At 40.4% G+C, this 27,080-nt stretch overlaps 1 protein-coding gene across 1 annotated transcript in view; it reads right to left on the bottom strand.

Annotated features, from left to right (window-relative positions):
• SACM1L (SAC1 like phosphatidylinositide phosphatase) overlaps positions 1–27,080 on the bottom strand; it is a 56,967-nt gene that overhangs the window by 8,560 nt on the left and 21,327 nt on the right. Inside the window, exons 4-14 of the mRNA XM_077859185.1 lie at positions 26,863–26,990; positions 23,965–24,114; positions 21,435–21,494; positions 20,489–20,522; positions 16,575–16,676; positions 14,049–14,134; positions 13,186–13,272; positions 12,402–12,470; positions 8,030–8,109; positions 4,405–4,503; positions 1,274–1,412 (exon numbers count right to left, since the gene is read on the bottom strand). Coding sequence (XP_077715311.1) covers positions 1,274–1,412; positions 4,405–4,503; positions 8,030–8,109; positions 12,402–12,470; positions 13,186–13,272; positions 14,049–14,134; positions 16,575–16,676; positions 20,489–20,522; positions 21,435–21,494; positions 23,965–24,114; positions 26,863–26,990 — 1,034 coding nt within the window. The remainder of the gene's footprint in view (positions 1–1,273; positions 1,413–4,404; positions 4,504–8,029; positions 8,110–12,401; positions 12,471–13,185; positions 13,273–14,048; positions 14,135–16,574; positions 16,677–20,488; positions 20,523–21,434; positions 21,495–23,964; positions 24,115–26,862; positions 26,991–27,080) is intronic.

Here is a 27,080-nt window from a genome sequence, read left to right on the forward strand (position 1 = left end):
AAGGACAAAGTACATTACAAACCAGAGCATGCTCAAACAGGGAAACCACTTCTTTGGCCTGTGTTACTTAGGATTCAAAGGCAATTCATTTCAGAGGTGTTTTACTTCCGTAATTCTTTTCTGGTATCATAAAATAATAAAGTTGAACTGTCATAAACGCAGCTTACTATTTAGGCAGGAAACCACTTGGCATGCGTTTTGTTTGGCCCTCATACTAAGTGCCAATGTGATCTGGAAATCTGGGCTCTACATTTTTAATTCCAAATATAAACACAAGAAAATATTTATAGCTATCTTTCTCAATAGCCCAATTTTAGTGGTAAAGAAAGCTGTGTCAGAAACTTCTTAGCTGGAGGTTAGTATCACTTGCCAGTAATAGAAGAGATGCAAATGAAAACAACAGTGAGGTACTACTCTGTACTAATACAGGAAAAAGTTTTAAATAAAAACATCTCACACTGGCAAGAGTTCAATGAAATGGATTCACTTATCGCGCTCACTGGTGCAGTATAGACTGCTATGTCCCTCTCGGAAAGCATACTCTCTTTAGCAGTAAATTCCACTTCTGGCAAGGAACCCAAAGGGAAGAATTCAAGTTCATAGTAACAGATGCAGATAGAGTCTCTACAGTGCTATTTATAAGCCAAAATGTAGCAACTTAGTAAGTGTAACTTTAAAAAAAAATTATGGCTCCCTAGAACTCTAAAGGATCAGGCAAATTTAAAACTGTGTAAAGGGGTGCCTGACTTGCTGGGTCAGTGGAACGTGCACCTCTCGATCTCAGGGTCATGCGTTTGAACCCCACGCTGACTGCAGGTATTACTTAAAAATATAATCTTGTTTAAAAAACCCCACAACTGCATACACATATGCTGACCACAGGTATGGCAACGTGCACACCCACGGATGGAAAAGACAAAAACACAAAACAAAAGCTAGGTTAGGGTGGGGAGCAGCATCAATGTTTTCTGTTGTTTTTGTAATATATTTTTTTAATTACTTTTTTTTTTTTTTTTTTGAGAGAGAGCGCGTGCACACACACAGGCAGGGGGAGGGGTAGAGGGAGAGGGAGAAGCCCACTCCCTGCTAAGCAGGGAGCCCAGTGGGGCTCAATCATCACAGGACATGACCTGAGCTGAAAGCAGATGCTCAACCAACCGAGACACCCAGGCACCCCTTGTTTTTCTAATGTTTTCTGCTAAGGCTTTTAAAGATGCGGCTTCTTTAATTTGGGGCTCCATTGTTGACGTAATAAGAAAAAAAGTGTGTGCACCTGAAGCTGGGCCTGCAGTGAGCGGCGAGCTAACAGGCTCTGGATCACATTGGTTCTGTCCAGACAGTCCATGCAGTTGCTGCGGAACACACCCTCCTGACTCGTCACCACCATGCCAGCAGAGTCCACTAGAAAATAACTAAAACATATTTGTATAAACACCCTCATACCAAAGTCAGTCCAATGTACTAAGACCCTCCTCCTCTTGTATCCAGGCTCTCATGAGTAACATTAGTAAAACTGATGAATTGAAAGGGCGGCCAGGAAGTTGTGGCCCAGGGGTATGCAATTACCAGAGAGCAAAAGAAGTTTAAATAACTAGGCCAGAAGCAGGCCCCCTATGACAAAGCTGCTCCCCACTGTGCTGTATATCAAGACTTCTTGAAGCATGGTCCCTATACTGTATCAGAATCTCCTGAGCTGTCTGTTGAAAATTAACACACTCGGCCTTGAGATGAACTCAAGTCAGAATCTCTGAAGCAAGAGCTGGAAATTGTCCATTAAGAACATTTTTAGGGCAGCCCAGGTGGCTCAGCAGTTTAGTGCTACCTTCGGCCCAGGGTGTGATCTTGGAGACCCGGGATCGAGTCCCACGTCAGGCTCCCTGCGTGGAGCCTGCTTCTCCCTCTGCCTGTGTCTCTGCCTCTCTCTCTCTCCCTTTCTCCCTCTCTCTCTCGGTGTCTCTCATGAATAAATAAATTAAATCTTAAAAAAAAAAAAATTTTAAAGCCTTTCTTGTTCTTTTTTAAGGTTTTTACTTATTTATTCATGAGAGATACAGAGAAAGGCAGAGATACAGGCAGAGGGAGAAGCAGGCTCCCTGCGGGGAGCCTGATGCAGGACTTGATCCCAGGACCCCAGGATCACGCCGAGCCAAAGGCAGTCGCTCAACCACTGAGCCACTCAGGTGCCCCTAACACCTTTCTTACAATGGGAAATATATACAAATAGTACAAAGTTTATAAAATTTGACAGGGCATTGTTTGAAAAATCAGGTTCCCTTTCTCTTCTTAACCACCCAGATGTCTGCACTGGAGCCAATCATGGTCACCAGTCCCTGTGTTTCCCTAATTTTTAACAATATCCTCAGATAATTCTATAAGCTCAGAAACTGGACAACATGCAATGTAGCAGGGAACACCACGGACTCTGGTAGCCTTAGCACGGACTCTGCTAGCCTTAGCTACTCAGACATCTCATTAGTTACTAACTGTAACTTCAAATAATTACCCCAATCTCTCCAAATCTGAAGTTTTTCATCCACAAAATGGAAGTGGCACTGCTCCAAGGTCTGAATGAAATCATGCACAATGTACAGTGTATGGGGCAGAGCACACAATGAATACCAGGTAATGTTAACTTTATTGCAATTACTTGCCAAAATCAAAATGGGCAGGGAAATAACATATTTACTGTGGGCCAAATAAAAATCATGACCTTAAAAGTAAGCACTCAGAATGTGTTTATGCTAAAAATCTACATGAGATTCATGAAGAGTTGGTGAGGTTCATTTGGAGCTGGTATGTGTCCGTGTATGCATGAGTGCACATAGGCGTTGGCACCCCATGAGTACTTAAAAAATAAATACTAGGTATTTTACAAATATTATTTCTTAAACTATATACTGAGTCTACAAGGTAGTGATATTATCTCCACTTTGCAAATGGAGAAACCAAGGTTTGAAGGTAACTAACTTGCTCCTGGGTCATATGGCTAATAAGCAAATAGATTTTGGGGCACTTGGGTGGCTCAGTCAGTTAAGCATCTGACTCTTGACTTCAGCTCAGGTCGTGATCTTAGGGTGAGACCAAGCCTCAAGTCAGGCTCTATGCTCAGTGGGGAGTCTACTTGTCCCTCTCCCTCTGCTTGTGCTAACATGTTCTCTCAAATAATTAATAAATAAATAACTTAAAATAAATTTTTAAAAAAAGCAGCAAACAAATTTCAAAATGAGACGTGTCATATCTCAAAGCCCAGATTCTTTCCATTCCCCCTCAAACCCCTGGGACAAACGTCCAGAGAAATTGTGTGCAGGTCACTGGTGGAAAGCTCCACTGCCCGATGGAACCCAGCAGGCAGGAACTCAGAGAGCCTGGTGTCAATCCTTTCTCACACTCTTGTGTGGCAGCAATTAATGGGCAAACCCAGGAGCCACCGCCTCTGACAGTATCCGAGGTCTAGTGTCACCCTAGCCGAATAATGATGTTCATCAATCCCCCTTCACTAGCTGCTCGCGACAAAACTTCATCAAAAATGAGGAGATTTAACTTACTATAGCTGGCTACTTAATATGTATATAAATATATTTTCAAAAACTGAGAAATGCCTAGAGGGAAAAGTTTTACTATGTTACTATGTAACTAAAACGAAAAGGGTTAGTTTTAGTTTAACCCCTGTGGGCTGCCAGGGTTAGAATTACACACAGGCAGAACTTGACAGAATGGTTTATAGATTCCTTCTTCTGGCTTTAAAACAACTGAAGACTGACCTATGCAGAGGGGACCGTGAACCTGTGAGCCCACATGGTAAATAACAGGGTAAACACGCACAGAAAGTACCATAAAGTTATTCAGACCCTTTGAACCATTAATCCTACTCTCAAGAATTTATTTTAGGAAATAATTTAACAGAAGTAAGAATATATATACCCAGGGTGATTCACCGCTGCTCAATCTTTTGTGGTAGGACAAGAAAACAAGCCAGATGCCTAATATGAAAAAGAACATTTAACAGAGCCTGCACTATGACACAGTGGAGTATAGGAAAGCCGTGTCACACCATCATTACAAAGACAAAATATCAAAAGACCCATCCTAGAACGTTCAGTGAAAACAACTGAATATAAAATTCTAACACTAAGTTCAATTATGTAAAGCTTTGTAAATGAGTGGCAGCTGATTCACAAAAATGTGAAAATACCTGGTGTTGGGTTGCTTTTAAGAATCTAAAAATATTTTTAAATCACTAAGTTTCATCTTTTTAATGAGAAAAGTAAAATTAATGGTACAAACAAGTGCCATCAACCCAGGGACCTGCATTCGTGTAAGTGTGCTGGATAAGGCGTAACAGCTATGACGCATACACACACAACCCTCTTCCCTGGACCTCTATGGGGGAGTGATATAGCTTACCTTAGTTCATCTTGTATTTCTGCTACCTGATCCAACAGGATACTTAGTCGATCCCATCTCATGTTTTTACATTCTTTATGGAAGTCAAAGGCAACATATCTACCGAAAGAAAAGATATGCAGAAACTGACCAAAGATGAGTCATTTTCCTTCTACTACTGTGTTCATACGCTAATTTCCCTCTGAGTGTACCAATTTCTTCTCCTTCACTCTGGGTTTACCAACACACACACACACACACACACACACCCTTCTATCTTCACATGTTCTTCTAGAGGCCTTCAAAGAAGACTAGAGAAGCCCAGCAAAAAGCAGAAGTGAGCTCAGGTACAGCAATCAGGTATATAACATAAAGTAGCCTTACCCAAATGAATAGCCACTGTATATTATCTGCCCCCGTGTACAAAGAATAGGATCCCTTTTATTATTTTTCAAATCGATTAAAATGTTCAAAATGGTTGAACTCAAATCAGTTTGCAGGGGATTAGGCGAGTGTCAGACCTGTACTGAGGTTTGTCAGAAGAACAGAGGCAACATGGCTCCCACCCTGGTTACTTACTGCCCATCACCTTCTTTAACAAATCAAAACATGTGCTGTCTTAATCACTATCTGTACGTCTCACATACATGCAACGTCTCACATACATTCCCGTCAATCTGTAATGGGTTGTTTTTAATTATCTGGTATTTAATAGGCCCAATTCTGCAGGTTAGAACACATCTGACAGTGAAGGTGTCCTACCATGAGCTGGAAAATGTTGCCGATTGAGAGGTGAGGAAAAAAAAAAACCATGACCCAGTTTCTGAAAGTCAAGGGAGTCAGGAACCAAGTCAAGTCATAAGTAGGACTGGAAAGACCTCAATTCCGATCCAGAGTGAAATTCAAGATGAGGTGTCTGCCCTCTCAAAACTCCTGTGGCTCCAATAAACCAAAGGAGCATCAATAGAGCATGGGCTTCTAAGCAGGTCCAGGGGCTCCTACCACCTCAGTGGTTATCTCACTAATGAGGAGAGAATGGTCTCCTTAGAAATCAGTACAAAAACAGAGCTAACAGAAAGGCTAGACTTAGTGAAGACCGGGAGCAGGGGAAGCATTTCCAGAGAGGCCACTCCCACAAGAGTGGCAGAGTGCCAGTCACTTTGGGGTACTCCCACCAGAAGTTACAGTCCCAGACTGGCTTGAAGAACTTAAGCAGCTCACCAGCATCTACATGCACTTGGATTCTTGGCGTCCATCCTTCTAAAATCACACTCGTGTCTTCTAAGAACAAACCACATAGCTATATTTTGACAATGAATGACTTTAAATATATTATTTACTTCTGACCCTAAGAGTCAAGCAGTTCTGCTGCTTTCCAAATTCTAGGAAGCAACCCTCAGTGATACATTACCTAGTACGGCTCATTTTCTCATCCAGTTCCCAAAAGAAAAACTTCCCATTGCTGCAGAGGCCCACCATTCCTCAGAAGTGCAACGATATGACCTTTCTCTCTTGCGAGTCATTTCATCAATCTACCAACTTCATTTATTTAATTTACTCAAAGCAACTAAATTAAACAACTAAAAAATGAATCAGTCCAACAGATATCTGAAACATGACAATTAAGTCTACTGTTTAATTTCACTTTAATCAACAGACTGATTCTTTCCCTCGGCCACAACATGGATTTACTAAATTAAAAAATATTCAAATATGCTTTTTTAATATGCTCCTCTGTCTGATGGTCTTTAGAGCTCACAGAAGGAAAATGACAACAGCCCTGGGTATTTCACTCTTTAGGTGAGACCTGGGGTGCCCTCCAAGCTCCCCAGAACACCTAGGGCCTAACTCTAAACTCTGACCTATGCAGCAAGTTCTCAAAGTTGGCTGCTGCTACAAAGTCAAGATGACTCTGGAGACCACTGTATCTGTGGAAACCCTGTGGGCAGAAAAAGGGCCTTATGAAGGGGTATACACAGCAGCCAGCAAACAAACTTCACTCAAGAGTATGCATGCTGGACTCCAAACCCAGAGATTCTAAGTTTTCAGGTCTAAGAGCTATTCTAAGTTCCTCTGAGGATTCTGAGGCACATCTTGGGTAGGAACCCTCCTCTGGGTCCTCCGAAGAGTGTTTAAGAAAGTTCCGCTGTGAGAGAGGCAGAAGTGTGCATGGGGTAGAGGGTCTGATGAATTTGTTAGAGTTCTGAGTTGGATGAAAGACACTTAAATTCTTCCCCAAAGGTTCATTATATCATTCTATTTTTGTGGATGTTTAAAATTTTTCATAAGTTAAAAAAATTTCTCCCCAAATAACCCCACACCATTTCTTTGGAAAGTTCCCCCTCAGTGCCTATGACCACTTCCTACCACAGTACACCCTCACCTCCTGCCCAGTTTCCTGCTGCAGAATGCTCCAAATAGGCTGACTCATTACCTCACACCTTTCCACAGGGCAACTGTTGGATGTTTTAAGATTCCCCTTCTTTTGACAAGGCCACACAGGGTTTACAACTACAGCCTGGTGACTTACAGAAGCAAAGCTGCTGCTCCACACAAGGCCACCATGCAAGCGGAAATTTCTTCAACTCCGGTGGTGGCCAGGACCACAGAGATCACATCAAATGATCACAAGGAACTGAAATTCATGACCGATTGGCCATGCGACACAAAGCCTCAAGGAGGGGATTTTGACCAGGGACTAAACTTCAACAAAATTCAAATTAAAATCTGTTAAGAAGTTATTCTGCAATATAAATTATGCCAGAGAAAAATTTCAAGCCACCAAAATTATGCTTTGACCTAGTATTGAAAAGCAAACAAACAAAAAAGCTGAACTATAACTCAGGTTTCTCCTACTATCCAAAAGTAGAGTGTGTCCTATAGAACTTTTCATGATCTGAAGTAGCCTAAAGCAAAGACCACCCCTGCTTTCCAAAAGTCTGCCTCATGCCACAGGCCTCTCTGCTCTTGTGAAAGAAAGACCTCCATCAGGGTGGTAATGACTTTCTCGTAAAAGTTAAAAATCATCTTTGGATTTCTTCTGGGTTAGCGAGAACAGGTACCAACAGGGCTTTTGTAAGAACGAAGTAGTGTGACGCGGACTTTTGGAAAGTGGGTGACACCATATGTCTGGTGAGATCTATGTACTGGTGTACACAGTAGTCTCCCCTTATCCATAGGTTCACCGCCCATGGCTTTAGTTACCCGTGGTCAACTTTGGTCTGAAAGTAGATGATCCTCCTCCTGACATGAAATCAGGTCAGTCATTGCCTACATGATTCAGCTTATTTCATCACGTAGGCATTTATGACCTCACATCATCACAAGACGCACAACTATAGTACAGCAAGATGTTTTGAGAGAGACCACATTCACGCAGCCTTTATTATAGTATGTTGGTTTAATTATTCTATTGTAATTATTCTATTATCCGTTAATCTGCTGCTATGCCTGTATTAGACACTAAGCTTTATCACAGGTATGTGTATCTAAGGAAAATCATAGCCTATATGGGGCTTCAGGACCAGGTGCGGCTGCAGGGATCCACTGGGGGTCTGGGAATGGATGCCCGTGGATGAGGAGGGACAGCTGGGTATGCAGGTGCACATCTAACCTGAAGAGACCTGCAAGATCTCTAGGAAGGTACCTGATCATTCCACTGGCCAAGGAAGACACCATTGTTGCAAATGCCTGTTCGAGTGGTTTCTCTGAGCCCTTCTGATTAACCTGTAAAAAATTAAAAACACCACAGCTTTAATTTCTTTTAAAAGGAGAGAATGACATCAGCAAAATGGTGGACCAGAAAGGTCTAAGCTCTTGTTCTCTCCCAAAACACTGAAAACAATAGAAGTTATCTGAGCCAACTCTGTAGGAGCTCAGGAAAACAAAGGTTTAAAGCAACCAAACAAACGCCTGATCCAAAAGCAGCTATCTTCAAAACTATAGACAGTTCTTTGACATTTTTACTTGCCCTTACCCCACCCCATCTTAAGATGCTTTCAGTCTTAAGAAGCGGCAATCAGGCTCTCGGTTTACCTCCTCAAACTGGATAGAGGGCCCCAGACCTTTTCTGCAAGTTATCATGGATGTTTTGTTCCAACCTGAAAGACAGGCTTGTCTATGCCTTACATAACTCTGAACACAAGCAGGAGAAGAAGCGGACACTGTTCATACAGCTACAAGAGGATGATAAACCAACAGCTACCTAAAGCAAGGGCTTTGGAAACCATAAAATAGACCATCTACAGCCTAGAGAAGAAGCTGGGGTTATACTCTTTGGGAAATTAGGACATTCAAAAGCAGTCAGGTATAAGGAGGATTTTAGAAATCCACATGCAAACCCAGGCAAGAGGCACATCAGAAAGCCCTGAGAATATCCAGAGCCCTCACCCTCAGGCTGACACCTCTGCTCAAGCGAGCCCGGCTAAACCAGTGAAAAACTGCTCCAGCATAGAACCAGTCTGCAGAGACTGGAAGATAGGGCTATTCTTTCTTTTTCATTTTTTTCCTCTGTCTGTTTCAGTTCCTGGCATTCAAAGAAATCTCTCTCAAAACATTAGCTGAACATGAGCTCAAAGAATAGAGGCCTCACTCAGCATACACAACAAGGGATAGTCTTTTCAAAAATGGTTTGGAAATGTCTGAAAACAAATAGATTACTACAGCCTTCAACAATAGAAACAAAACAAAAACACTGCAAAACCCTGGCAAAGGAGAATCTGACTTCCCTAGCTACCACATTAAATCACAGAATGCCCAATTTTCAACAATAAAAATACTGGGATCCCTGGGTGGCTCAGCAGTTTAGTGCCTGCCTTCGGGCCGGGCCAGGGTGTGATCCTGGAGTCCCAGGATCGAATCCCACATCAGGATCCCTGCATGGAGCCTGCTTTTCCCTCTGCCTGTGTCTCTGCCTCCCTCTCTGTGTCTCTTATGAATAGAAAAAAAATCTTAAAAAAAAAAAAATGAAGGAATACAAACAAAAGATTGGAAAACAAGGCTTATTCAGTGGAGAAGGATAAACTGACAAAAAACATCCCTGTAGAAGATTTACGAGAAAAAAAGTTTCAAACAAGTGTCTTAAATATGCTCAGAGCTAAAGGAAAACACAAGGTTCAAAAGGAAACCAAGAAAACGGTACATGAACAAATAAAATCATCAGCAAACAAACAAAAATCATTCAAAGGAACTAAACAGTAAGTCTGGAGTTGAAAATGCAAAACAGAAATTAAACATTCACTAGAAGAGTTCAAGAACACATCTGTGCAGGAAGAAAAATGAATCAGCACTTGGAGACAAGACAAATGAGAAGCTGCTCAAGTCTGAGGAGCAGAAAGAAAAAATGAATGAGGAAAAGTGAACAGAACCTCAGAGAACATCTGGGACACAACCAGGGGACAATACGTTCATTCCAGGTGTCCCAGAAGGAAAAGAGAGAAGGAGCTGGAGACCTATTTTAAAGAAAAAAATGGCCCCAAACTTCCCAAATTTGATGAAAAACATAAATCTTCAAATCCAAGAAGATCACTCAATTCCAAGGATGATAAAAGAAACCCACGCCAAGTACATTATAATCAAACTACCAAAAGACAAAGAGAGGATCTTGAAAGCAACAAGAGGGAATACATACAAAGTATTCTCAACAGGATTATAGGCCAATTTCTCCTCAGAAGCCTTGGAGGCCAGAAAGCAATGGACTGATATATGTAAAGTACTGAAAGAAAAGAAGCCTAAACCAAAAATTCTGTATCTGGAAAAATTGTCAAAAATGAGAAAGAAATTAAGACACTCTTGGATAAACAAAAGCAGAGAGAGCTCATTATCACTGGGCCTGCCCTACAAGAAAAACTAACAGGGGTCCTTCAGGTTGAAATGAAAGAATGCTATAAAGCAACCTGAAGCCACACGAAGATATTTAGATCTCCTATAAAGGTAAATACAAGACACAGGCTAATATAAAAGGCAGCATTCCTGTAATCTTGATCTATACCTCCATTTTTTTTTTTATATAATCTATGGGACTCAGAAGTCAAATGCATCTAAGAAACTATAAACCTCAGGGAAATATAAATCAAAACCACAATGAGATACCACCTCACACAATTAAGAATGGCTAAAATTAACAAGACAGAAACAACAAATGTTGGAGAGGATGTGGAGAAAGGGGAACCCTCTTGTACAGTTGGCAGGAATTGCAAACTGGTACAGCCACTCTGGAAAACGGTATGGATGTTCCTCAAGAAATTAAAAATAGAGCTACCCTATGACCCACAATTGCACTACTGGTATTTACCCTAAAGATATTGATGCAGTGAAACACCAGGACACCTGCACCCCAATGTTTATAGCAGCAATATCCACAATAGCCAAACTACAGAAGGAGCCACAATGTCCTTCAACAGATGAATGGATAAAGAACATGTGGTATATATATACAGGGATATTACTCAGCCATCAGAAGAGATGAATACTCATGATTTGCTTCGACGTAGATGGAACTGGAGGGTATTCTGCTGAGTAAAACAAGTCAATCGGAGAAAGACAATCATCATATGGCTTCACTCATACGCAGAACATAAGGAGTAGTGAAAGGGACTATAAGGGAAAGGAGGGAAACTGAGTAGGGAAAAATCAGAAAGGAAGACAAACCCTGAGAGACCCCTAACTCTGGGAAACAAAGAGTTGCAGAAGGGGAGGTGGGTAGGGGGATGGGGTCACTGGGTGACAGGCACTAAGGAGGGCACTTGATAGGATGAGCACTGGGTATTATACTGTCGGTTGGCAAATTGAATTTAAATTTTAAAAAAGGAATAAATATTAATCTATGTTACTGGGAACAAAATGTATAAAGATATAATTTGTGACATTAATAACATAAAGGGGAGGGACAAAGCTTTATAGGAGTCAAGTTTTTGTATGCAAACTGAAGTTAGGTTGGCATCAATTCAAATTAAATATTATAAACTTTACAATATTACAGGTAATCCTCACGGCAACCAAAAAGAAAATATCTGTAGAATATACACAAAAGAAAATGAGAAGGTAATCAAAAAACTGAACTACAAAAAAAATTTCAGCAGTTGAGCCTTTGGCTCAGGGCGTGATCCTGGAGTCCTGGGATCGAGTCCTGCATCGGGATCTCTGCAGGGAGCCTGCTTCTCCCTCTGCCTAGTCTCTGCCTCTCTCTCTGTGTCTCTCATGAATGGGTAACTAAAATCTTAAAAAAAAAAAAGTAAATCAAAACTACGACATACCACTCCACCCCCATAAAGATGGCTATAATCAAAAAACAAAACAAAACAAATCCTGAAAATAACAAGCGCTGGTGAGGATGTGGAGAAAGTAGAACTCTGGTGCACTGCTGATGGGAATGTAAAATGCAGCCACTGTGAAAAACAGTAGAGTGGTTCCTTAAAAAGTTAAACCTAGAATCACCATATGATCCAGCAATTCAACTTCTAATTACAGCCCTAAAAGAACTGAAAGCAGGGACTCAAATGGATACCCAAACACCAATGTTCAGAGCAGCATTATTCACAGTAACTAAAATGTGTAAACAACCCCATGTCCATCAACAGATAAATGGATAAACAAAATAAGGTATCTACAATCGAATGTTATTCAGTCTTCAAGAAAAAAAAAAAAAAGGAAATTTTGATGCTGTAATATGGATAGATCTTAAAAACATTAAGCTTGGTGAAATAAGCAAGACCCAAAGGAATCAGTATTATATGATCCCCTATGGGGGGGAACCTAGAATAGGAAAATTTATATAGATAAGAAAGTAGAATAGTTACCAGGGGCTGAGCTGAGAAGGATAATAGGAAGTTATTGTTTAGTGGACACTGAGTTTCTGTTTGGTATGATGAAAAGTTCTGGAAATGGTCAATGGTGACAGCTGCACGACATGGTAAAATACATTAATAATGCCACTTTAAAAATAGTTAAAATAGTAAATGTTATATTTTTTTAACTTAGTTTTTTGTTTTGTTCCCCCAAGAAACATGTAAGAAACATACCAGATTGATTATTACTTGTTTTCCATAAATAATTACTTGTGAATCAAAATGCCTTTGGAAACCATCCATCTAGAAAGAGAAAAGAGTTTTTACACTTTACCAGATTACACTATAAGAGTATTTTAAAAATCTTTTAAAGTATCTCCTTAAACATCCTGTTTGTATATTCAAGAGACTGACACTAGGATTGGGACCAGGTCTTCTAGATGTTCTGAATACCACATAGTAAACAACCATTATAAGTCATTCTATTCTGAGCTACAATACCATACTTTAATTCTGAACATGACCTCAAAGAGAATACACTAAAGACTGTAAATGGTATGAAGCTGCAAAGCTACGAGATCTCTAAAATCTGAAATTGCGGGATCCCTGGGTGGCGCAGCGGTTTGGCGCCTGCCTTTGGCCCAGGGCACAATCCTGGAGACCCAGGATCGAATCCCACGTCGGGCTCCCTGCGTGGAGCCTGCTTCTCCCTCTGCCTGTGTCTCTGCCTCTCTGTCTCTCTCTGTGTGACTATCATGAATAAATAAATAAAATCTTTAAAAAATAAAATAAAATAAAATCTGAAATTGCCAAACGTGTGATCAACCGCTAGCTTTCTGCATTTCCAACATGGCATCTCTACAGCCTTTGGGTCAGAGGTTCACTAGGTGCCAGGACCAAGGAGAATGGCTGCAGATGCTGGATTCTGACTTGTGAGGAATAACTACATGTTTAATGTGCAAACTATAATGCCATTAAGCTATTTTTAGCTAATGAAAAAAGCACAGAAGATACTCACATGATTCGCTACTTTGTTGATCAGTGGCTGCGGTTTGTACTTGAGGTTTGGTCTTTGAGACCAGAAAACTGGTATTGACCCTCGAGTCTAAAAGAAAAGAGAAATATAAAAAGAAACATACACATAAACTTGTTTTTCTCAGCTTGCTTACTGTTAGGTATGGTTGTGGGTGTGTATCACTGACTACAAAGAAAAAATACAACCTACTATCTCTATGAAAGGCATCTGGGTGTACCTACTTCAAAAGTTCATATTTTATGGGAATACATTTGGAAAGGACTTTTTCCTCCTGATTTTATATACATGTTTACTACTTGGGTAGTAAATGGTTCTGTGTTTCCCCTAAACTCCAAAATAAATCAACTTATCTACAAGTAAAACTTGGTAAGTTATGTCTGTTATGTAATGTGGTATTATGATGAAACTAGAAAACTGCTTTATTCATTCTCAAATGAGTATGTTAAAAAATTTATAAATATGCTGAGCCACTACTGCTCTGGAGCAGCAAGTAATCCACAACTTTGAAAGGAGGCAACAAGAGACACACTGTCCCACAAAGAAGGGCAGGGCAGGTAAAGCCATCACAAGCTGGCTTCTGTCCCGTCACCACTGCCTTGAAGAAGTGGAGAGGGTGAAGTGGATAGGTGGCTGCACCTCCACCACTCTTGGACCTCCTCTCCTCCCCTCCCCTCTCCCAAGGGATTTAATTAATTCAAGGGCAGGAAATATGGGCAGGTAAGAGCCAGGTTAACAGAGTAGCTTTGTTCTGAGGGGACTTTTCCCACATCGTAGACAATGGCCTTACTTTAAAAAGCAGGGAAGAGGAGGGAAATCTCAACAACAGGACAGACACATCCACCCACCTGTACGAATGAAGCCCTGCTTCCATTGTAGTGCACAATTTGTTCTGTTTCTACAAAGTTAGCTGCATGACCTTCAGAATCAATTCCTAAATTGAAAAAAAGTTAAAGTTAACTATATTTATTATATGAGAAACACATCAGAAGCTAATTTAGTTTAACTTGGAAAGAATTAAGTGAGTTCAAGTTAGTGGAAAAGTACTTGTAAAAATAAATTTCAGACAAATGCATACATCATCAGAAAGCTAACAGGAGCTCACTCACTGCAACAGGCTTACAGGAGCATAGTAAGGATCAATTAATAATCAGATGACGTTGGCTGCTATTTAATATATCAATTATTTATACATACACAATTCCTCTAAAACAGTGTTTCTCAAACTTGAGGAATATTTTCAAGAAAAATGCAATTCTCAAGGACCCCTGAGAGTATGCCCATGGATCCCAATTTGAAAAATACTATTTTGAAAGTTAAAACCATTAAGCACAGTATTAAATGTAAATATTGGTTGTCACGGCAACAGTATTTTGTTATAATAATGCAAATGGGCCAGATGTTTACAATGATTTTAATTATCAAAATAAGAGCACAAAAACTTTATAATCCTAGAATTCCCATAACTCCATGAACATACCCACAAAGCCTAGTTTGAAAAGCACTGCTCTAGTGTTTTAGTCCTGACACTCATTAGTCTTTTCAATTATCTGAAGCAATCCTCTACAATCCTGTTCATAAAGTCTATTTGTACAACAAAAAGCTGGCAAATGCTGAATGAAGTAAGTCAGTCGGAGAAGGACAAACATTATATGTTCTCATTCATGTGGGGAATATAAATAATAGTGAAATGGGAATATAAGGGAAGGGAGAAGAAATGTGTGGGAAATATCAGAAAGGGAGACATAACGTAAAGACTGCTAACTCTGGGAAACGAACTAGGGGTGGTAGAAGGGGAGGAGGGCGGGGGGTGGGAGTGATTGGGTGACGGGCACTGGGGGTTATTCTGTATGTTGGTAAATTGAACACCAATTAAAAATAAATAAATAAATAAATAAATAAATAAATAAATAAAGTGGGGGGGAAAAAAAAAAAAGCTGGCAAAGGCAACTTTCAAGCTAGTCCCTGACTCAAATGACCACATTATCTAAAGAAGTCAATAGATTTTATTTTTAACCACCTCAAATTATTTCTCAAACATAACACTTTTAGGTGAGGTCGGTGGTTAACAGTGACAGGGACAAGATTACTGAGTCCAATCAGCAAGGAAATGCTTTCTCAATACCTTCTAAAATTACTTGTCAGAAGCATCCTATACTTGGTTCTTTCCGTAATTCTCATTAAGGAATATTTTTAGAAGTGAGAATGAGACTGGTGGGGGTGGGGGTGCTGGGAAGGGGGTGGCCAGGGGGAGGGGAGACAGACCTTTACGAAATGATTTCCAAGGTATAGGAAATTTTAAAAACAAGAAAAATCAAGGGGCAAGAAAATATGCAGAGTATACAACCAATGCCTACAAAAGTGGGGGGGGGGGGGGGCGTGGCACACACAACTCTAACAGTATAAAAATGATCCAGAAGGATAAATAAGAAGCTAACAACTGATCAGCTGCTAGGGAAGTTAAGATGCAGCAGATGGGCTCAAAGATGAGAAATATTTTTTATTGCCTATCTCTTTATATTTCTTGATACCTGAACTATGTGAACCTATTATCTATTCAAAAGCTTTAATTAAAAATATGTCTCCATCCAAGAAAATCTAGTTATGAAGGAGCTAACTCCAATTCTGGTCGTATGATTTTGACCATGTCCCTTACTAAATGCCTTTCTTCTTTTGCCTATACTACCTGTAATAAGGGAATAACCTTTACAACTTTGTGGCCTAAAACTTCTACAATTTCTCTAATGGCCCACAGGATTTTATTCTGATATATATGGCCCACAGGATTTTATTCTGATTTTCTGGCAGAAGGACAAGAAAAGAGAAAAGAAAAGAAAAAAAGAAAAAGTTAAGAAAAATCTCCTTTTCAGAATGCCAGTAATTTTTAAGGCAGATTTTAAAAGCATGGTTTAAGCAAATTAGCATGTTACTAGTACAAACCCTAGTAAATGCTCAAAACGAAAATCTTTAAAGTTGAAGGCATAAAGTCAAATATCTAGCTTTATGCATGCAAAAAACCCAAGAGCAATAAAAGAAAATACTTTTTGATGTGAGTTTAGGTTACTGAAACTACACTGAGTTCAGCTGGCCTCCAGACATCCGGCAAACAACATGAATGAGTTCTCTTAAAGCAGTAAGAAGCAGCCTATGGGGTCTCATGAACATTTGCAATGTAACTACAGTAGCTGAAGTAAAGCACAGAAAACCTACCTAATTATTATAATGAAGCAGGAGATAAATATTTAGTGAGGCTATCAAATGATAATGAGAACAAATAAAATACAAAAGGTTACATTCATGTCACCATATGACAAAACATTAATTAGTCATAGATATAACCCAATATTGAATCACACTGACACAATTAATCTCACCTCTTACATAATAGCGCACACCAGCTCTGAAACAACTTCTCCTGGAGATGAGAATCCAATCAAAGTATTTTCCATTAATAGAACATGAGTGCATAGTAATAACTTAGATACATTAAGAAAAATATAACATTTATAAACATCATAGGTATTATTTCCAGATTACATTTGAAAATGTACTCTAGCAAGAATGACTCCGTCCTTAGGAAAAAAACGGACCAAGAATGTATCATCTTTTTGGGTTCCTCCCTCTGCCCTTCCCCCTACCTGTGCTCTCAAAAAACGAAAAATTTTTTAAAAATATGATTTCCTTTCCCTGCTATCCTCAAGCACTTTCTAAAAGTAAAATATTACCTACATTACCAAAAAACCCTCCTTTAAATGAAAACATAAATTTAAAATAGTTTTGCCTCCAAGTAAGAAATGGAAAAGGGGGGGGGGGGTACTAGGCTACTGCAATTAAAACAAACACACACATAAATATATCATATGCATAATTACAAATATAAATTAACCAAAACAGTTGGAATGCATATGAGGATTTACAGATCAAACTGTGAATTCAGGATTATCCAGAAACAAATTTTGATTCTTTTTTCTTGAAACAGGAAAAGTGAAACTGAATATGAAAAAAAAAAAAAAAGGTATCTCCCTCAAAAGCTTTTCTTGATATAAAATTATCTCCCTAATGACTGTAACAATAAGTGCTTTGCACTGGCTCACTACAGCTCAGGAGCTCTATCCCAACGAACCCTCAGGACACAGGCTTCTCACCACCTCATGCCAGAATAAAGGGTTGCAGAAGCCTACAGAGATACAAACCTCTTACATTAAAACGATGTTATTAGAAAATATAATAATCGGAAAAGAATACACAATGTATCTAAATATTTACAAAGAGAGTCCTGTCTGGGGAGCTATTGCTTCCCAGATGGAGAATTTCTGATTGGGGAGAGGGAGATGGTTTGATGCTCTTCGTATGATGTTAGGAAAGAGATGCCACTTACTAAGCTATACACTCAGAATTGGTTAAAATGGCCAGTTTCAGTTACATATGACTAATCATAACAAAAATCATTAAACCTGCTCTCACATTCACCTACACGCGCACCCCTAGCACCTCTGAAGCACCCAGAGCAGTCACTCCTCTGCATCTAGCCCCCCCTGCTGCCCTCCAAGTGCAGACCACTAGCCAATCAGTACACGACTCCCTTGCTTGTATTTCTAGTTTTGCCACTGAGCAATCTGTTTAGACTCAACAGTTTACCTTTTTTACATAAATGGAATTATCCTGTGTATGTCTTTGGGCTTGCTCTGTGTGTTCAACAATATGGGGCTGGGGCTCACTTGCTGCTGTAGCTGTATTCTATCCACTGTGGCCGCACTAGTTCGTCCAGCCTACTGTCCAGGTTGGCTCCAGTTTTTGCTAGCATAAAAGTGCTACAAACAAAGATCTCCGCACATAGACATCAGGAAGTGGCTCTAAGGAGTTAAGACTGCAAGGTCATGGAGTATATTCATCACCGGATTTTATTAGAAAATGCCAAATTCTCTTAAGAATTACTTTGACTTTTCATGTTTACCAATGCTTGATACCATAACAGAGAGGTTTTGGGCAGCCAGGGTGGCTAAGCGGTTTAGCGCCGCCTCCAGCCCAGGGTGTGATCCTGGAGACCTAGAACCGAGTCCCACGTCGGGCTCCCTGCATGGAGCGTGCTTCTCCCTCTGCCTGTGCCTCTGCCTCTCTCACTCTCATTCTCTCTGTGTCTCTCATGAATAAATAAAATCTAAAAAAAAAAAAAAAAAGAAAGAAAGACAGGTTTCTTTCATTGTCTCAATGGCCTTATTATCTTTCTTCCTTCCTCATTTGTTTGGGATTGCCCTATGCATATTTTTTATATGTAACATTTTTTAACGCAGCTTGATTCATCCATTATACAGCCTAATAGCCTAATAAATTACATATCTATGAATCTACCATCCAACTTCAGAACAGTACCAAAACCCTGAATCTACTTATGTTATTTTCCCATTCTGTCCAAGTGACTTCTTACCCAGAAGTAACACTATTCTCAGGAGACCACATTCCTGCCTTAATTTCACCATATGCAAACATGACTTAAAAACGTATGGCTTGCTTATGCATTAGGTTTTATAAAAACAGCACCACATTCTTGATAAATTTCAGTCCTTGTTTATTTCCACCAGTAAGTTCCTAAGATTCATGCTTGGACTGCACGAGCCAGTAGGCCACCTGTCCTCAGTGCTACCATCTGCAAAGACTATACCTCGAGAGCCCTAACTATACCTCGAGAGCCCTGATGGAACTTAAGTCCTTAGTTCCATCCAATGGTGGTGCTGTGAATACTCTTGCAAACCTGCCCTGGTATAAACATACTGGGCGTGCATAGGGGAAGTTCTGGTAAATTCACAAGAGAATGCCAAATCATTTTCAAAATGATGGTACTGAAGAACACCAGCAATATGAATTTCTAATGATTCATCCCTCTCTTTGACCTACTATCATCAGACTTAATGATTCATCCTGAACTCCCAATTCATTCTTCTTTAAAACCCAGTGCCAGAGCAGAATCCAAGGCAGTATTTATTCATTCATTCACCCATTACATTAAGTATAGCATAGAATATGAATGACTGCTTTCTGAATCATTTCCTCTGATGACAGGACAGATATACATACACTTCAGAGAATCCAGAAGGCATGGAAGGAACAAGAAGAAAATAAAAACCATACAGCATTCCTCACCATGATCTAACTTTTACCATGTAAATATATTTAGTTCGTCTTTATCAATGCGTTATGCCACTCATTGCCCATGCCACACCTTCTCAACCTCCAACACACCTCCTCCCTCATCCCACTCACCCAACTGACATTGTCTCCTGTTCCTCTGTGGAAATAAAAGCCATCCCCATATACCAGCCAGTATCCACATCCATGTGTCTGCTTCTCTTCCTGGCGGAGGAGGACCTGAGCACTAGACTCTACCTGTCACACACTCAAGGTTGTCAGACTGTGCTCTCCCCTTCTGCGAATCCCTCTCATCAGTGATATCCCTCATTTCGGGAGGAAAAGCAGGGGAGCAGGTACCTAACCTCCTTCTCGAATGCTCACATTTAGCCAACCAGAAGCGTACCAGCTGATTACCCCCTGTGCCTTCAAACAGTCTTTTCATTTGCTTGTGGGACACCACTTTTGCATTGGTACAGACTTTCCTGCATACTGGTAGACATCTTTGTGTACCATCTATTCTCATTTTGTTCTGTGGTTATTTCAAATGACAAATACGATTTTTAATTTCAATTCTCCTCTCCAGGTCACCCCAGTTTGTGAATCTAACTACTTTAAGGGAAAGGGAAAGTTTTCATTTCAATAGCCAGGTTCAAACTACTCTTGTTTATTGGTACAAAGTCTGATAAAAGACAAAACACAGTCTGCATATTCCTTCTTTAAACTATCAGCGCCAGAACTCTTGAACAGAGAGAATAATTTTATCTCAAGAGTTCATTTAAAAAAAAGGGGGGGAGGTCACTTATTACCAGTATTCTAAGATTTTTTTTAAAGATTTTTAATTTACTGATTCATGAGAGAGGCAGAGACACAGGCAGAGAGAGAAGCAGGCTCCATGCAGGGAGACAGACCCATGTGGGACTCAATCCCAGGACTCCAGGATCACGCCCTGAACCCAAGGCAGATGCTCAACCACTGAGCCACCCCAGCATCCCTCAGTATTCTAAGATTTTCTGTTAATAGGTATGATTTATTATCAAAAGCAATTTCTATTAATTCAAAAAACACTCTCCTCATACAACTGAGGTTGTTCCTAAACCTGCCTCATACTAAAACTGAATTAAAGACTGCCAGATAACTAAAGAGTGATACTATGTAAGGATACAGCCATGTAATACTGGAAGAGCAAACCGATGGACCTGAAATGAAGAGAGACATTACATTTAGGAATACATATGGTCCTTAAAAAAAAACAAAAAAAAAAGGAATATATATGGTCCTAAAATAAAAGGTGCAGCATAAAACAGTTTTATACTCTATAAAAATATTTGTGCGTTATGGAGGTAACATACAAATACAATGAGGTATCAAGCTTATGGTTAACTTTATTTTTTTAAAATGTCTCTAATGTACCCTCGTCTTTCCAATTAAAAAACAGTTTAAGCATGTGATACCATCATTTGGGCTTACATATTCAGGTCTTGGAACACTAATAAAACTGCATGAAGCTGCCAAACTTCTACCTCCCTCCCTGTCAGACTTTGCCTATAACAATTCCACTGATTCAGGGAAAAGAAACACCTGTGCTGTCTGCAGCTCAAACTCCTTTTTCAAAAGCAAAGCAAAGCAAATGACGAGAAATAAAGACCCGAGGCAAATCTATGTAACTAGATTCAATATGTAATGCTTCCCGGCTGGGTGTCCCTGTTCACCCCACATTTGTACAAACTAAGGACAGCGGGAGATGACATCCACACGTGTCTCTCCTGGGTGACTCAAGACAAATTCAGAGCTCTGCACTTGCCCGGGGACCTCCTGGGGCCCCTGATTTCCCCACTACTCACCCACCAAAATCCATCCTCTCTTACTCACAGAAAGCAATGTATTTTTACATAAGTATTTTTTTAAGGCTTCTATAGAAGATGAGAGTAAAACTGGGCTTCTTCAGAACAATGCGAGGGGGGAGACCTATCCAAGCTTTGTAAGTTATAAACTGAGTTAAATCAGACTAATTTACCAAAATCCCAGGTGATTAGGCAGCCATTTTACATATGTATCCAAGTAGAACCTGGATTGTAACAAATAAGCAGGTTTTATGTAGTGTCCATTACCTCTGGCTGAGCAGAAAATTCTCTTAGAAGATGACCATTCCATACAAACCGCTGATCTGCCTGAGAGAGAAGATTTAAAATCAATAAAGTATCTCCTGCCCACCCAAGTTTCTACAGAAAGAGAACTATTAACAATCAATGTCTCCACCTGGTGGCTACATGTAGGTCTTCCTCTCAAATCAGCCCTCCCTCTGGGTGAATCCCATCCCACTGGCTCAGGCCCGTGCTGTGGGCCCAGACAGAAAGCTGGGAGTCCTTTGGGGTCTGTCTCGTTCTCTTATCTGTAGTCAACTGCCAAGTCCTAAATCTCCTTCCAAATCCGCCCCCTCTCCTCCATCTCTGCTCCCACCGCCCTGGCTAGCACCTGACTCCTGCTTCTCACTACCGCAGGTTCCTGGGCTTCAAGTCCTGGCCTTGCTCTTCTCACCCATCCCTCCACATGCTGCCAGCAGGGGCTCTCTCACACCACCTGTCTCCTGTCCACTGGGAATTCTTCACTGGCTCGCTGTTACCTGCAGAACAAAACCTCTGCATGGCCTACCCAGTGCTGGGATCTCTGACCACTGACTTTCAGACTATAAATACAGGGGAAGTTCCCTCAACAACACAGGAGGTGAACTGACTCTCTCAACTCTCTTTACCAAACACACCAACCGACACTCCCCGCTCCTCCACAGCTGACAGTCCCCGGGTGTGGCTCTGGCAGGGAATGGCTCTGGTGGCCACAGTCAGCCCCAGGGCACACTTCCAGGCTCAGGAGTGTGCTCCCAGTTGCTCTGTGCCAGCTGCACCTGTTATTCATCATTACACAATCAAACTAAATGTCTTACACATCAATGAGATGGGACTTAAAAACAAAGTACTTTTTTTTTTTTATAAAGCTGAATGATATGTGGAACTTAAAGTGATCAAAGGCAAGCTAAAACAATACTGCTGTTGGATCCAGAGGAGGGGTGGCAGCTCTAGAAGGTTAGAGAAACACAGTCAAAATCTACAGGATTCTGCAAACATCACTTTGTGGGTGTCCAAACCTGTACAGACTCTGTACAAACTGTACAGAACCTGTACAAACTGGAAAGTGTTATGGATGTACTCTGCACAGGAATCAAGGAACCCAAAACAAAGAAAAGCTTAGAGTCCTATACCAAAATATTGACCAGTCAGTGTAAATTTTACGTTTTAAGTTAGACAAAATGTTTAAGGTACATATGGTTCATTTGTCACTGTCTTGATTTCCTACGTTAACTTTAATGCACTCCTGATTAGCTGACAAATTCTCTTCCCAACATGTGAGATGGCTCTGTTTCTCATTTCACTGCCACCATCTCTGCCTGGGACCCTCCCTTCTCCCACTGTGCCCTGACCAAGGCATTCAGTCTCTGCTGAGAAGTACCTTCCTGTGTAAAGTCATCCCCAGCTCCTCCAGACCCAGTGAGACCCCACTTCCTTTGGGATCCCACCCCATTTTGGTACACAGTCCCATGACAGCAACTGTCCCTTATTTTGTGACTGCCCAGACTTCTGCTTCCCCAGTAGACTGCAGGATCCCACATGGGGCCATCCTTTTCATTCTGTGTCCCTGCTGGCTGATACAGTACCTGGTACACAGTAGGTATCCGAGAGACATCTGATTAACAAATGGAGAATGCAGCATAGCAACTGCTTTTAAAAGCAACAGTCTCTGTAGTTAAAAGCCAAACTGCTTGATTGCTTAGCCTACATCTAAATTTACATCCAAGCCTACATATAATTTTACTAGATTACAGTATAAAATCTTAAAAGAACCAGTCAACTAAAACACTGATTTAGGCTGAACTGTACGAAATTATAATTTTTCCTGGTCAAAATGGTCAATTATTGGCAATTTCATAGGATCTAGCCTAATAGGTAACAGACAGCAACCTTTTAAATTCTGTCTGCCCCCTAAATACACCTACGGTTTGTTACTAAAAAAAATCCAGGCAGCAATTATCCAGGTTCCTGAACAGCAGGAATTTTAGGATGATATCATCTGAGATCTAGTTTCAAAGATACACTCATATTTAAGAAGGGGGGGGGGCAAAATAACAACAACAACAAAAAACCCACCTTAAACAAAACAGTATTTTCCAAGTTCTTAAATCAGTTCTTACTTTTCTAGTTGCAAAAACTATAAATAACACCACTGCATAAAGAATATCACCTGCTGGAACATTAATTTTACAAGTTTAATTATGCTGTTAACATTAATAACTGCTATGCTACAGAACACTGAGAGCCAGGAAACTACCAACATGTCTGTTTACACTGAATTTCTGAATACTTACACCACTGGCTCTCAATCCTGTCTGTGTAACACTCGCAGATTCTGGGATCCTGAATTTGCAACTGTGACGGATATCGAGAACATGTTGTGTTTTCGACCCCACATGTGAGCCTGATATAGCCATAACTGAGAAAAATCAATAATACTTTTATGGATGACATAGAAATATGCCCCTTAAAAAAACCAAAAACAAAATAAGTAAAAGTAACTGAAGGTGAAGCTTACCCTTTCCAAGAGACTCATTTCTTGGAATTCTGGACTAGTGTTGGACAGCCGCTGCAAAGTATGGGTCAAATCATATGTTGTTGAGAAGTAAAACCCATCCACATTCAGGACATGGTTGATCATTGCTAGGAAAGTTTTATTATCTTGTAACTGTAAACAGAGGGGAGGGACAAACATCAGTCTGCTTCACACTTGAAAAACGGGATCTGCCCAGCTCTGTAAGCCGGCTGGCCCTGTTAAAGACCACTGGAAGGGGACCCAGAGAGAATGCTCACCACATCCCCAGGGCCTAGGCCAGCTCCTGACCCGCAGAGGGAGTTCAATAAACAGCAAATGGTGTTGCTACCTTAACTGATGGGGTACAACTGTTGCCCTACAGCAGCCTTCAGCTTTTGCTCTAAGGGGCAGAAGTTATTTTAACAAAACATCACCGCCTTAGGTGATGACCGCCTAAGTTCCAGATCCTTTAGAGACTCTCTTGCACCCTTACAACAAACCCTGTGGGTTACTATGATTACTCTCACTTGATAAGTGAAACCATGAAGTCAGGAAGGCCCAAAAACACAGCAAGTAAATAACAAGGGAATAATACCATCCTTCTTCCTAAAGAAACTTTACGGGGCTGGATGAGAATTAAATTTTTTGTAAATGAAAAGACTAAGAAGAAAAATCCAGATAAATAAAGATAATACTCATCTTTATTTTCTGATAATTATTTTAGCTGGCTTTCCCAATGAATACCAAGATTGACATTGATTTTCATCCTTCCTTTAAAAAATAACTGATAATGTCTGGTAATGTTTAATGGATTATCAAATGATTAACATGTTAATCTACATGTTAGAAACCTACATACTATGAAATTTTTAATTTGGGCTCATACTTTTTTTTAAAAAAAACAAAAGGTACAAGCAAAACACATGCAGCGAGCAATGTTAAAATTAGTTGCATGGCCTGACAACCAAGTATAGCAATCAGGAAGAAACTGTTCAGGTAAATATTACTGGGTTATTAATAAATACAGCCATTTTTATTTCTTATTTACCATGTCTTATAGGAGTGAATATATTGATCTACATAGAATATTTTCTACACCCTAACCAATTGTCTTACACCTTTAAAAAAAAAAAAGATTTATTTATCTTAGAGGGAGAATGTGCAAGAGAGCATAAGTGGTGATGGGGAGAGGGCGAGAGGAGAGATGGGGGGGAGGGAGACAGAGAGAAAGAGAGAGAAAGAGAATCTCACACAGACTCCCTGCTGAGCATAGAACCAAACACAGGGCACAATCCCAGGACCCTGAGATCATGACGCAAGCGAAAACCAAGAGTCAGACACTCAGCTGAATGAGCCACCCCCAGGTGCCCCTAACTGTCATAAACCTTTCTAAGTCTGGACTGGCTTCCAACATCTTATCCTTTGCACTCTCAAGGTCATAGAATACCCCAGAGAGTTCCCTTCCTATGAAGTCTGTCACTGACTTCACTTCCTCAGGGGCATCTTCAACCTTCTCATCACAACCGAATCATCAAGAATGCAGAGAAGTTCACCTTCACCAAGACCTCTGGCTGTGCACCAGAACCTTGTGAAAGGCGAGTGCCGCATTCCCAGGGTCGGCTGCATCTTCTCTACCCCACCTATGTTCAATTCAAACTTCATTTCTAGAGTCGCTACTTTTTGTTTCTTTGCACTTCCACCTTGCTGGACCAAACTTTATTTTACATACCATGGTAACTTAAATTTAAACTGTTTTGTTGGGGGACTGCATTCCCTAACAGCTGAGCCAGGATAACTAAAATCCGTGCCTACAGGAATTGTGCTAAAAAGAGGGCTGTGTGTGTGGGCTTTTTAAAAAGATTTTATTCATTTATTCATGAGAGACACAGAAAGAGAGGCAGAGATACAGGCAGAGGGAGAAGTAGGCTCCCTATAGGGAGCCTGATGTGGGACTGGATCCCAGGACCCTGGGATCATGCCCTGAGCCAAAGGCAGATGCTCAATCACTGAGCCACCCAGGTGCCCCTAAAACAGGGCCTATTTGGACAGAAACACACATACTTCTATTTACATGTGGTAAACACAATGAATACTTTTTCTCTGGGTAAAGAGGGAACACAACAGGATCAGAGGAACATCAAAGGTATCTCATATTTTATTTCTGGTTGTTGGATATAGGTGCATTTTCTGTTTGTCCTTTTCTCTACATATGAAATTTCATAACTAAAGAATTTGAGTCAGGAGATCCCTGGGTGGCTCAGCAGTTTAGCGCCTGCCTTCAGCCCAGGGTGCGATCCTAGAATCCCAGGATCAGAGTCCCACATCAGGCTCCCTGCATGGAGCCTGCTTCTCCCTCTGCCTGTGTCTCTGCCTCTCTGTGTTTCTCGTGAATAAATAAATAAAATCTTAAAAAAAAAAAAGACCTTGAGTCAGTTTTAAAAAAAAACAAACGAAGGACAATAAAATATATAAAGGACTTTTAAAAACTACATTTTATGACTACATATAAAGGCATATAGAGCCACCCATATGCCTGGGTGGCTCAGTGGTTGAGTATCTGCCTTGGGTCCAGGGCGTGATCCTGGGGTTCCAGGATTGAGTCCCACATCGGGCTCCCTGCGTGGAGCCTGCTTCTCCCTCTGCCTATGTCTCTGCCTCTCTCTCTCCTTGTGTCTCTCGTGAATAAATAAATAAAATCTTTAAAAATTAAATAAATAAATAAATAAATAAATAAATAAATAAATAAATAAATAAAGGCATGCAGAGGAACCTTGCTCTCTGGGCTGTTGAAATCATTAGGCTTAAAAGAAATCCATCAAACATTCTTTGTTCCATCCCTCCCATGCCTTGCCCCACCATGGTATTATGTCAGGTTTTGCAATTAGTGTTTCCAGTTCTTACCTGAATATCAGTTAAGTGCAACATTGTCTTCTTATAAGAAAGGATATCAAAATCTGTTGCTTTCCAGATTACGTGATTGAAAAATTCACCTATTTTTGTCTTTTTGGTAATAACAATTAGATAATTACCTGCAAAAAGCAAAGCCAAACACACATAAATAGAGGCAACTCTAAAGCCAAAAGTGGCACTCTGTATTGTTTAAGCTCCAAAGGTCAGCA

The sequence above is a fragment of the Canis aureus genome, chromosome 19 (genome assembly GCF_053574225.1).
Source record: "Canis aureus isolate CA01 chromosome 19, VMU_Caureus_v.1.0, whole genome shotgun sequence".
Taxonomy (NCBI): Eukaryota; Metazoa; Chordata; class Mammalia; order Carnivora; family Canidae; genus Canis; species Canis aureus.